The sequence below is a fragment of the Pygocentrus nattereri genome, chromosome 14 (assembly GCF_015220715.1).
Source record: "Pygocentrus nattereri isolate fPygNat1 chromosome 14, fPygNat1.pri, whole genome shotgun sequence".
Classification (NCBI taxonomy): domain Eukaryota; kingdom Metazoa; phylum Chordata; class Actinopteri; order Characiformes; family Serrasalmidae; genus Pygocentrus; species Pygocentrus nattereri.
The window spans coordinates 36,376,311-36,388,704 of record NC_051224.1 but is presented as its reverse complement, the minus strand read 5'-3'; the positions used below and the strand labels follow the sequence as shown (position 1 = coordinate 36,388,704).

The 12,394-nt window shown below is 39.6% G+C and overlaps 1 protein-coding gene across 1 annotated transcript in view; it reads right to left on the bottom strand.

Annotated features, from left to right (window-relative positions):
* Positions 1–11,912, bottom strand: part of yipf2 (Yip1 domain family, member 2) — a 12,223-nt gene extending 311 nt beyond the window's left edge. The window contains exons 1-9 of the mRNA XM_037544856.1: positions 11,793–11,912; positions 10,360–10,411; positions 10,120–10,262; positions 9,943–10,023; positions 8,438–8,525; positions 8,196–8,312; positions 6,876–7,042; positions 3,789–3,971; positions 1–2,079 (exon numbers count right to left, since the gene is read on the bottom strand). The exon at positions 1–2,079 is cut by the window's left edge and continues 311 nt beyond it. Coding sequence (XP_037400753.1) covers positions 1,981–2,079; positions 3,789–3,971; positions 6,876–7,042; positions 8,196–8,312; positions 8,438–8,525; positions 9,943–10,023; positions 10,120–10,262; positions 10,360–10,390 — 909 coding nt within the window. The 5' untranslated portion in view covers positions 10,391–10,411; positions 11,793–11,912 and the 3' untranslated portion in view covers positions 1–1,980. The remainder of the gene's footprint in view (positions 2,080–3,788; positions 3,972–6,875; positions 7,043–8,195; positions 8,313–8,437; positions 8,526–9,942; positions 10,024–10,119; positions 10,263–10,359; positions 10,412–11,792) is intronic.
* Between the last annotated feature and the right edge of the window lie 482 nt (positions 11,913–12,394).

Below are 12,394 nucleotides of genomic sequence, written 5' to 3'. Positions count from 1 at the left end.
GACTGGAATGACTTTGTTCAACATGGACACGAAAAGTGATCACAAAAGGAAAAATGAAAATAAATAATGAGCCAGGCGCTTCAGAAGCATAAGAGGAAGCAGCCTTAAAACGAAGAGGCAAAAATACATAGAAATGTAAGACCCCCGTTCCAGGGTAGGCTGAAGGAGTGCTCCAGAAGTTGCTAAACGAATCGAATCCCACAAAGCATTTCACATTTGATCACTCATCAGGTTTCTTTCACAAATGTTACCTTCTTGCAACAGAAATATCAAAGCAATCGTTCAGACAGAAACAACCCTCAATTTCATTGTTTTTCAAAGCAGCAAACAAAGACCAGAAACCTCTCGGGTCTTCTGAAGACCACAAGAGCTCCGATCCACAATCTTCATAAACCAACTCGCAGAACAGTGCAAATGTCAGAGACCACCCTTATTTCATTTCCAGTCCAAAGTTGTTTATTTTTCAGAAGATATTTACGAGGAGATGATAGATAAGGAAGGAGGAGGTCAAAGGAAAATGAGTGAAAAGTGAACAGTTTTCAAAGAATTATAGGAATTCTATCAACCGTGTAAGATCTGGTCAACCACCAAACCTGTCCCTATAAGACAAACAGTTATTTCATTTTTGAGAGAGAGGAGAAAATCAAGCCGCTTCAGGTCTGAAAACACCCGCAGGTGTTTCTGTCCATCCTTCTACTGTGAGAAGACCACTCTGGGTCTGAAAGGATATGTAGCTGTTCAAGAAGAACCTCACTGATGGAAGGAAACAGACACATCAAACAAAGAAGCTGAACTACGGACTGACCACCCCGTAGTCCAGACTTCAACACCAGTGTCTTTAGGACTACATGGATCGGGGGCAGAAGAAAATGCTAAACCAACTTCTAAAGCTACGTTCACACCACAAGCCTCATTGCTCAAGTCCAGTCTCTGACAGGATAGTTCACACTCGTTTATGACTCTAATCGGTCATTAATGTGAATGAACCGGCATCCTGAAACAACCCGTCACGTGAACGAATCGCTGCATCATCAGCACAAACTAACGAGCAGAACGAGCTTCGCTGAGAAGATCATTAACTCTGAACGGCTCTCAGCTTCATTATTAAAGCCAGACGAAGGAGAAGAAGGTGAGATGAGCTGCTTTTCTACCGTTTGCAGGCTTTACCTGCTGTTCGGCGCTGCTGCCATGGTAACGCTGAATGATATTTATGAAAATAAAGCACATGCATTCTGACCGGAGTGTCACATTAAGGTCGCATGGCAACAAATCGGATAACTATCCGATCTAGAACCACATGAAAGTGGCTCAGGTTGGAAGATTTGAGAAGATCAGATCACATTTGAGCAAATAAATCATATTTGTGCCACTTCAACCTGGCAATGTGAACGCAGCCTAAGATTGAACTCTGGAGGTGTGACTGCAGTGTGTCTCCTGAAAAGAACTGAAACAGTAATAAAGGTCTAGAGTGGACACACTAAATACCGAGAGCTTTGACATTGCAGCAAGTTGTTGAGGCTTCTGCATAATTTGGTTCAATCTTGTTTCTTGTTCCTAACACTGAAAAATGAATAACTTGTACTTAAAGGCCATTTGGACTGGAAACGAAACACGATGTCTCAGAGTTTTGCGCAGTACCGTCTGCTTCATCGCTGTCAGACCAAAACGTTCTGTTTTTACACCACCTGAAAAGCTTTACACTGTGGGAACATTTCATGATGGGCCAACAGAAATAGTCCACAATGACATGGAATAAAATTGCTCCAATAACCGAAATTAAATGTTTAGAGATGCGAGGTTTGCTTCGACGGCGATGTTATGTCATACTTTGCTCACCATCTGACACTAATCCAGCTTCATACGTGTTGAGGAGCTGCTAAACCAGTAGTTCACTAATCAAAAGGTGCAAACTGACTATACAGGCAATATGTCATCTGTACATCTTCATTCACTTCTCCTCCATTCTTCTTTCGCTGCCGGTCACTGAGGTTTGGTTATCAACGCTGTATGGTTTAGCGTAGCAGGAGTTGTTGGAGATGATGGTGACACCGTTAGTTCTTCCGTTTGGAAGAAATACATCTGAAAAGAGGAAAACGCATGTCATCAGTCAAGACATCAGTGGTGTCCAACACTAGCACTGGACCTGTGAGGTTAATGTAGCTCACAAGCAATGGATATTCAGTTGCTAAGGCCCAAATCCTCACTTGCTTCAAGCTCTGTCGATTTGTACAAGAGGAGCAATTAACAAAATGAAACCATGAATATGGGGTTTGAATTTTAAAAAGGACATATTAAAAATGCATATGAATTTGATCGAAGGCTCTTTGATCGAAACAATATTCATATGAAGCACATTTCATCATTAAATCACCAAAGTGTTTTCTTTATGAGGGGTGGAACGAAAAGCAAGCTGATGTATGTGGGTAACACCTCTGCCTTCTATGCTGTAGACTGGGGTTCAATCCACCACCAGGGCAAGCACCCTACACTATACCAATAAGAGTCCTTGGGCAAGACTCCTAACACCACCTTGACCTGCCTGTGTAAAATGATCAAATTGTGAGTCACTCTAGATAAGAGTATCTGCTAAATGCCATAAATGTACATGTAAATGTATGCAAATTCATGTAAACTGAGAACTAAAATGGTGTTTCATCAAATGATTTGACATAATTGACCATTCGAGTCATTTTTGGCATCTTATAGCATTTGAGGTATATACTTTTACCAATAAAAACTACTGCTATATATTTAGCCTAACTTTCTATGCACTAAACTGACATCACCAGACTGACAACCTCACAAAAATACCCCACACAAACCAGCAAGCTCTGTCAAATGTGATAGTTAAGCTGCTTTGGCGGTTTTTGAGTAGGCGGTGTTGGTACACAGTTATGTTTAATAGTAGACTTAGTTTAGTGTGATGTCATTTCGGCGTGCGGGAGTTGTACACAGCAGGTAAAAGTTGCCCAAATCCTGTTTTTTTTCTTCATATGTGACACAGGTGTGTATCTGTGTGTCAGAGTCAGTGCATTTTTTGCCGTTAACACTGACATTTTCAGTTGGAGACGCTTTTATATGTGGCACTGAAATCTGATCTGTATCTGATCTGCAGCAATGCGACTTAGTCTGAACAGCCAGATCGGAATTTGTCAGGTTTTTACGCCGATCCAACTCGACATTAGTCACAATTTAGCGCAGCCGAGACCTCAAAAACATTTGGGGTGATATTTCTGTACAAAAATGAAAAGGATTTATCCAAAACTCTCCGAGTTTGAAGAGATTTTGAAAGAAATGGGCCACTTTTACCTGCTGTGTGAACAACCTTCAGAGAAACCAGTGACACTTGAGGGGGAAACATATTTAGGCCAAAACTTATAGGCTTTAAAACTTTGATACCACATCACAATAAAACTTACCTGTCTGATAAATTGCTGAAAGTTTAAAGTTAGGTTATTAATTAGTCATAAATACCATAAAAACCATTAAGGAATCATCTGATGAAGCTGACAGGTTTAATATTGACTGATGAAGACAACAAAGTAACCAGCAAGATCTGAGCATAGCTGAACAGTGCAGATACATGTGGGCCCATTATTTGGCAAGCAACAGGTCACTGCTGACATATTTATGTATGCCTTATAACTGCTTATTAATGGTTTTTAAGGTCTTTATGAGCAAATTAATAACCACTAATAACAATCTTAAGCTACTTGTAAAACCCCATATTATAAAGTGGTAAAAACTTTAAGTACACAGCGCAATATTACAAAAATGAGTAAAGTTACCTTGCAGCCGATGGCCAGCAGTGCATGGAGCACAACTATGGTTGCCATGGTGGCGAAAGCCGTCGTCTTGGTGTCGTCGCGGACAACTGGCCAGAAGGTGATGACCAACACTGAGCCCGAAATCACCATGGCGATGAGAATCAAGAGCCACTGAAGCCACCCAAAGGGAATGCTCCATAATATCTTAAAACAGAAGCAGAGGGAGTTACTGTTGTGCTGCTGTAATGCAAGTTCCTTTAGCTTTTTAACGGCTTGGGATGATATTCAAATGTCCACATTCTTAAACGGTATTCAGATATTCCAACAAGAAAATATTTTACGTTACTAAGAATAAAAAAGTGAAAAGATTCAGTGTTTTAGGCCGATTTAGTTTTTTTGTCTTTGTGTTTTAGGCTAATGTACTGATCTATCATCGTCTTTTCTTTGATGTCGTGATTTATCGTTGCGTTTTAGGATGATAAAGTGATTTATCTTTGTCTTTTAGGCTGATTTAATGATTTATCCATATGGTTTAGGTTGCTTTTCTGATCCATCTTTGTGTTTTAGGCTGAATTACTGAGTCTGTGTTTGTGCCCGATTTAGTGAATTATCTTTGGGTTTTAGGCTGATGTAGCGATTTATCTGTGTGTTTTAGGCCGATTTAGTGAATTATCTTTGGGTTTTAGGCTGATGTAGTGATTTATCTGTGTGTTTTAGGCCGATTTAGTGAATTATCTTTGGGTTTTAGGCTGATGTAGTGATTTATCTGTGTGTTTTAGGCCGATTTAGTGAATTATCTTTGGGTTTTAGGCTGATGTAGTGATTTATGTGTGTTTTAGGCCGATTTAGTGAATTATCTTTGGGTTTTAGGCTGATGTAGTGATTTATGTGTGTTTTAGGCCGATTTAGTGAATTATCTTTGGGTTTTAGGCTGATGTAGTGATTTATCTGTGTGTTTTAGGCCGATTTAGTGAATTATCTTTGGGTTTTAGGCTGATGTAGTGATTTATCTGTGTGTTTTAGGCCGATTTAGTGAATTATCTTTGGGTTTTAGGCTGATGTAGTGATTTATGTGCGTTTTAGGCCGATTTAGTGAATTATCTTTGGGTTTTAGGCTGATGTAGTGATTTATGTGTGTGTTTTAGGCCGATTTAGTGAATTATCTTTGGGTTTTAGGTTGATGTAGTGATTTATCTGTGTGTTTTAGGCCGATTTAGTGAATTATCTTTGGGTTTTAGGCTGATGTAGTGATTTATCTGTGTGTTTTAGGCCGATTTAGTTTTTTTGTCTTTGTGTTTTAGGCTAATGTACTGATCTATCTTCGTCTTTTCTTTGATGTTGTGATTTATCGTTGCGTTTTAGGATGATAAAGTGATTTATCTTTGTCTTTTAGGCTGATTTAATGATTTATCCATATGGTTTAGGTTGCTTTTCTGATCCATCTTTGTGTTTTAGGCTGAATTACTGAGTCTGTGTTTGTGCCCGATTTAGTGAATTATCTTTGGGTTTTAGGCTGATGTAGCGATTTATCTGTGTGTTTTAGGCCGATTTAGTGAATTATCTTTGGGTTTTAGGCTGATGTAGTGATTTATGTGTGTGTTTTAGGCCGATTTAGTGAATTATCTTTGGGTTTTAGGCTGATGTAGTGATTTATCTGTGTGTTTTAGGCCGATTTAGTGAATTATCTTTGGGTTTTAGGCTGATGTAGTGATTTATGTGTGTTTTAGGCCGATTTAGTGAATTATCTTTGGGTTTTAGGCTGATGTAGTGATTTATCTGTGTGTTTTAGGCCGATTTAGTGAATTATCTTTGGGTTTTAGGCTGATGTAGTGATTTATCTGTGTGTTTTAGGCCGATTTAGTGAATTATCTTTGGGTTTTAGGCTGATGTAGTGATTTATGTGTGTGTTTTAGGCCGATTTAGTGAATTATCTTTGGTTTTTAGGTTGATGTAGTGATTTATCTGTGTGTTTTAGGCCGATTTAGTGAATTATCTTTGGGTTTTAGGCTGATGTAGTGATTTATCTGTGTGTTTTAGGCCGATTTAGTTTTTTTGTCTTTGTGTTTTAGGCTAATGTACTGATCTATCTTCGTCTTTTCTTTGATGTCGTGATTTATCGTTGCGTTTTAGGATGATAAAGTGATTTATCTTTGTCTTTTAGGCTGATTTAATGATTTATCCATATGGTTTAGGTTGCTTTTCTGATCCATCTTTGTGTTTTAGGCTGAATTACTGAGTCTGTGTTTGTGCCCGATTTAGTGAATTATCTTTGGGTTTTAGGCTGATGTAGCGATTTATCTGTGTGTTTTAGGCCGATTTAGTGAATTATCTTTGGGTTTTAGGCTGATGTAGTGATTTATCTGTGTGTTTTAGGCCGATTTAGTGAATTATCTTTGGGTTTTAGGCTGATGTAGTGATTTATGTGTGTGTTTTAGGCCGATTTAGTGAATTATCTTTGGGTTTTAGGCTGATGTAGTGATTTATGTGTGTGTTTTAGGCCGATTTAGTGAATTATCTTTGGGTTTTAGGCTGATGTAGTGATTTATCTGTGTGTTTTAGGCCGATTTAGTGAATTATCTTTGGGTTTTAGGCTGATGTAGTGATTTATGTGCGTTTTAGGCCGATTTAGTGAATTATCTTTGGGTTTTAGGCTGATGTAGTGATTTATGTGTGTGTTTTAGGCCGATTTAGTGAATTATCTTTGGGTTTTAGGCTGATGTAGTGATTTATCTGTGTGTTTTAGGCCGATTTAGTGAATTATCTTTGGGTTTTAGGCTGATGTAGTGATTTATCTGTGTGTTTTAGGCCGATTTAGTGAATTATCTTTGGGTTTTAGGCTGATGTAGTGATTTATCTGTGTGTTTTAGGCCGATTTAGTGAATTATTTTTGGGTTTTAGGCTGAAGTAGTGATTTATGTGTGTGTTTTAGGCCCATTTAGTGAATTATCTTTGGGTTTTTGGCTGATGTAGTGATTTATGTGTGTTTTAGGCCGATTTAGTGAATTATCTTTGGGTTTTAGGCTGATGTAGTGATTTATATTTGTCTTTTTCATATCTATATATTTGAATATCTCCATCCATCCCTAGCGCATGTAATGCCAAACTCACCGAGGTAGGAATATAAATGAAGAGAGAGTATCCGTAGACACACACAGTCTCTAAAAATGAATAGGCACTGGTCTGTCTCTCAGCATTCTGTCGCCACGTCATGAAGCCCCACACGCCCAGCGGGACCAGCCATGCATAGAGGAACACAGCAACTGCTGCAATAGTCACTGTCAGAAGACAAAATTACCACTTCAGTGAAATGATTCTCCACGGCAGTTTCCCTCCTTACCCCAAATGTAGCCAATCAGCCAAGACGTGTTCGGTGTCAGATGTTTGGTTCATTAGTTTTAACATCGGAACTATGAGACTAATGTAGCTTCCAAGTAAAGGAATCATATACCCCACCAACTAGCAAACTACTAAGTGCACGTGAATCATCACTCACTTGCCTCAAACTCTGTCAAGTTGTTAAGTAATGTCAAATAGACTTGCTTCTGTAGTTTCTGATACTGTGTGACACACTGCTATCAAGAAGCATAGAAAACAGTCTGCAGCAATACTAATAACCACATTTTACTCCAGGGATGTCCAATCTTATCCACAAAGGGCTGGTGTGAGTGCAGGTTTCCAAAATAGAAGAGCACATCTGATTCCACTGATTCCACTCATTTTATCAGTCAGTCAGTCTCAGTCTTTAAACAACTGATCATGTGAGCTCCTGCTGTATTTCAACGAAAACCCGCAGCCACACCTGCCCTTGGCAGATGGCACTGGACACCCCTGTTTTAATTCATTTTATGGCAATAAATAAAACAAGCATAAATTAAAACAATTTTTAAAAAACTTTTACAGAAAGATTAGAAACAAACCAGGAAAAACACCATAAAATACAGGAAAACTCTCAGAGACTAGACTGTGCTAAAATTTGGGCGCCCGTGGTCGACTTTTTTATTTTCTAAGTGAAAATAAGTACACAATTCTGTACATTTTAATACACAAGTACTATTTATTTGCTGAATTTAACATATTGAGCAAAAATAGAATACATAAAATGGGGCTTGTGTGAAAGTTATTACACATTTAATATGCTGTTTTTGTTCTAATATGTCAAAAGCAAATAAATAAAATTAGCAGAAAAGGCCATATTTAAGTGCGTTCTCAGCAGACGAGTTAATTTATGTTTACTTAGAATATAAACAAAATATGCAGTTTGACCAGGGGTGTCCAAACTTTTCATATGACTGTAAAAATTTCACTAAAATACAAAACATACGACTCCAGTAAAGCTGATTCCATGGGAATGCGTGCAAGTACATCACTCTCAGGTTTCCAGCAACAAGTGAGATTAAAAATAAATAAATAAATCCTCCCTTTCCTCACCTTTGTGGAACTGTGGCCTGTAGTGATACTGAGGGTCACCCTTATTACTCAGAAATGTGGAGAGGTTCCCACTGATGGCCACAGAAAACACCAGAGTAGCACATATCCAGAACGGCCCTGGAAAATGAAAGAACGTTCAAAAATGTGACTTTTTTTTTTTTTTTTAAATCATGAAGACAGACATATATTAGACACAATGAAATTATTAAATGAGTGGCACAGTAACACAACACACTCCTTACCATACAGATCTGGGTTATTTCGAATGTGATGTCTGACGAAATTCCGGCCTGGCAAAGGCATAACTGAACCTTTGATCCTATCCAGCACCTACATTAAATAAAAAATAATAAAAAAAAAGACATGAATGAAATTTTATGAATGTCTTGAAGTTACCCACGACATGTTAGACTCTGGCTTTTGAACTTTACGCAGGTAACAATCCAGATGGTGCCTTTTTTCTGACATGGAGAACAAAATGTAAATTATTTCCATAAACAATCTCAAAGCTGGACCACAACCCACACTTTCACAGTGCATCAGTCCTTTTCAGATGAGCTTGAGCCCAGAGAATTCGGCAGCATTTCTGGATCTTGTTGATACACTACACTGCCCAAAGTATTCGCCTGTCTCCCTTCACACGCATATGAGCTTGAGTGAGATCGCATTCTTAATCGATAGGGTTTAATATGAAGTCGGCCCACCCGTTGCAGCTATAACAGCTTCATCCCTTCTGGGAAGGCTTTCCAGAAGGTTTAGGAGCGTGTTTATGGGAATTTTATGCTGAAGCATTAAGCGTTCCTTTCACTGGAATTAAGGGGCCGAGCTCAAGTCCTGAAAAACAGCCCCATACCATAATCCCCCCACCATCAAACTTTACGCTTGGCACAATGCAGTCAAACAAGTACTGATCTCTTGGCAACCGCCAAACCCAGACTCATCCATCAGATTGCCAGACAGAGAAGCGTGATTCATCACTCCAGAGAACACGTCTCCACTGTAAGGCTTGGATGCAGCTGCTCAGCCATGGAAACCCATTTTATGAAGCTCTCTACGCTGTTCATGAGCTGATCTGAAGGCCACATGAGGTTTGGAGGTCTGTAGCGACTGACTCTGCAAAAAGTTGGTGACCTCTGTGCTCTTTGCCCCTCAGCATCCACTGACCCCTCTCTGTCATTTTACGTGGCCGACCACTGCGTGGCTGAGTTGCTGTCGTTCCCAATCGCTTCCACTTTGTTATAATCCCACTGACACTTGACTGTGGAATATTTAGTAGTGAGGAAATTTGATGACTGGACTTTTTGCACAGGTGGCGTCCGATCACGGTACCACGCTGGAATTCACTGAGCTCCTGAGAGCGACCCATTCTGTAGAAGTCGTCTGCAGGCCTAGGGGCTCGGCTTTATACACCTGTGGCCATGGAAGTGATTGGAAAACCTGAATTCAATGACTTGGATGGGTGAGTGAAAACTTTTGGAGATATAGTGTATATGACTTCTGCTGTGCATACTACACTTTGAAATTGCATTTGTGGATATAGGTTTGTATATATATTTTGAACAAAGCATGGATTAGAATGACCGTACATAATATCAACACTTTTTAAAATTATTGTGGTATTCAATATTAATGGCCAGCCCAGGCATATAGGCTGTAGTTACATCCTTAGCATGTTAGCACCAAAACCCCTTTGGTTCATACAGTCTTATCCTGCTAAGCCATCCCCTCTAGAGTGTATATTCCATACCTGCACTGTGTCCACATTGAAGAAAGACTGATAATATTCAAACGTCCAAAAGCCACTAGTTTGTTTTTCACCTCCAAGTAACTGTAATTAAAGTACAAAACCAAAGTGTTCAGGCAAGGCATTAAATAAACTCAAAACAATGAGTAAATTATTCAGGGTAAAATTCAGGAGACACACTTCTGAGCTCTCCTGCTGATTGTCCTCATCGTCCGACAGGTCCAGTCTGACGTCCCCTGAAGACACAGCAGCGCTGGAGCTGGAGATGCTGAGAGTGGAGGCGCCGGGGTCAGCAGCCAGTAAGTCTGTGGCCTCCTCAAACTCTGCACAAGTTTACAAAATATACAGAAGTGATTTGAGGCAGGAAGAGGTGGGCAAAAGTGTACGGACATGTCACTGATCTGAAAGGAATCTACTCACCTTGAAACTTCAAATCATCAGGACTAGCCATGGTAGGAGATCACAGTAAAGACTGATGAAGGAAACATAGAAAAGTGCAGAGCAAATATGAAAGATGACCAAATGTGAAAACCCATATGTTCTAATGGTCTATACACCGATCAGGCATATCATCATGACCATCTCCTTGTTTCAATGCTCATTGTCCATCTTTATCAGCCCCACTTACTGTATAGCTGCACTTTGTAGTTCTACAGTTATAGACTGTAGTCCATCTGTTTCTCTGATACTCTGTTACCCTGTTATTCAGTGGTCAGACCAGCGCAACACACACTAACACACCACCACCATGTCACTGTAGTGCTGAGAATGATCCACCACCCAAATAGTACCTGCTCTTTGAAGGTCCATGGGGGTCCTGACAACTGAAGAACAGGGTAAAAGGGGGCTAACAAAGTATCAGAGAAACAGATGGACTACAGTTTGTAACTGTAGAACTGCAAAGTGCACCTATACAGTAAGTGGAGCTGATAAAGTGGACAATGAGTGCAGAAACAAGGAGGTGGTCATGATATTATGCCTGAACGGTGTATGTTCTTTAAGCACAAAGTTCTTAACTGATCCAGCCATATGGCTAAAACATAAGTTGTGCCCCTTATCACATTTAAATGTAGTTTTTTTGGTCACAAGACTGTTGTAACTGAACAAAGCAACAGATAATCCAGATTTGACTGTGAATAAAATTACAACTCCATATAATCAAAATATCTGTGTTGGATGTTTGGCCACTGCATACAAAATCTCATCCCTTTAGACCAACCACAGCAAGTTCAGTGGCATCATGCTAAGACTATTTGCTATGATAAACGGACTCATATGTAGAGCAAAACCGCTAACTAACCAAATACTAAACTCTTCAGACGTCTGGTTCCCATCACTACTGCTGTGAACAGTTCTAGCTCTGTACGTTTCTCTAGAACGGAGCATTTCACACCAAACCACTCTGAACGACACTGTTTAAATCTCAGCCATTTAAATATGCACAAATTTCGGAGAATTGGTGGAATTGCCCTTTAGGTCTGTGTGAACAGGTTGAGCCGCATGTTTTATTTGCCAAAGGCGTCAACTGTTCTCAACCGTCAGCAGCTTTGATTCATAACCCAAAAAAATGAGACTACAACGAATTATGAACGACATACATTCACACATATACATATACATATGCCATAAACACACACGAGGCCGGAGTTGGCTCGGCTTCCCATTCGCCAGCTTCGTGTCCGAATTTTCCCGTTCCACCTTAAATGGTGCTGCAGTACACTCTGGCGCATCTCAAGCGCCTGATTATAACCGCTGCAGCATTTAAGGTGGAACGGGAAAATTCGGACAAGAAGCTGGCGAATAAGAAGCTGAATTCAGCTTCGTTAAATATACCGTCATTAAAGTCCCCTCACCAGCTTTCAGTCCTCCTGTGAGCCTGTTTTAATAAGTCAGCCGTATCGAGCCCATACTCCACGTCACCTATCGGGCCAGACAGTTCCTGTCCGTGTGTGTCAACATATGGTCACGTGACCGGACCCAAGCAGAAATAATAAATACATAAATAAAATATACGCACTTTATTGCGTTTATATATTTTGGGCATTACTTGTGCCTTTCGCATTAAAATAGAATAAAATAAAATAAAATATTAGGAATGTGTTCTATTAAATAATACATCGTTCAATTCATTTATCTAAGCAGGCCAGTTCGCACCATCTATTTGTAAGAGATATAACAAGCACATAAACAGTGCTATGAAATGTACCGAAATTTTTCAATTTTGGATCGGCTTCAAAAGTGAGACATGTCAACGCAGTTAGCTTGACGTCACTAAAACTACAATGCCCATGATCCACTGCGCACATACAGCGTCATTCGCTGAGACGTTAGGAGCGTTTCATCTAGGTTTGGGTGCGCAAGGACAAGCCAGAATGGTGCATTTTTAAAAAAAAAAAACGAACTTATTCAGATAGGCTTTTAAAACTAATTTACAATTTCTTTCAAAATGTACCAC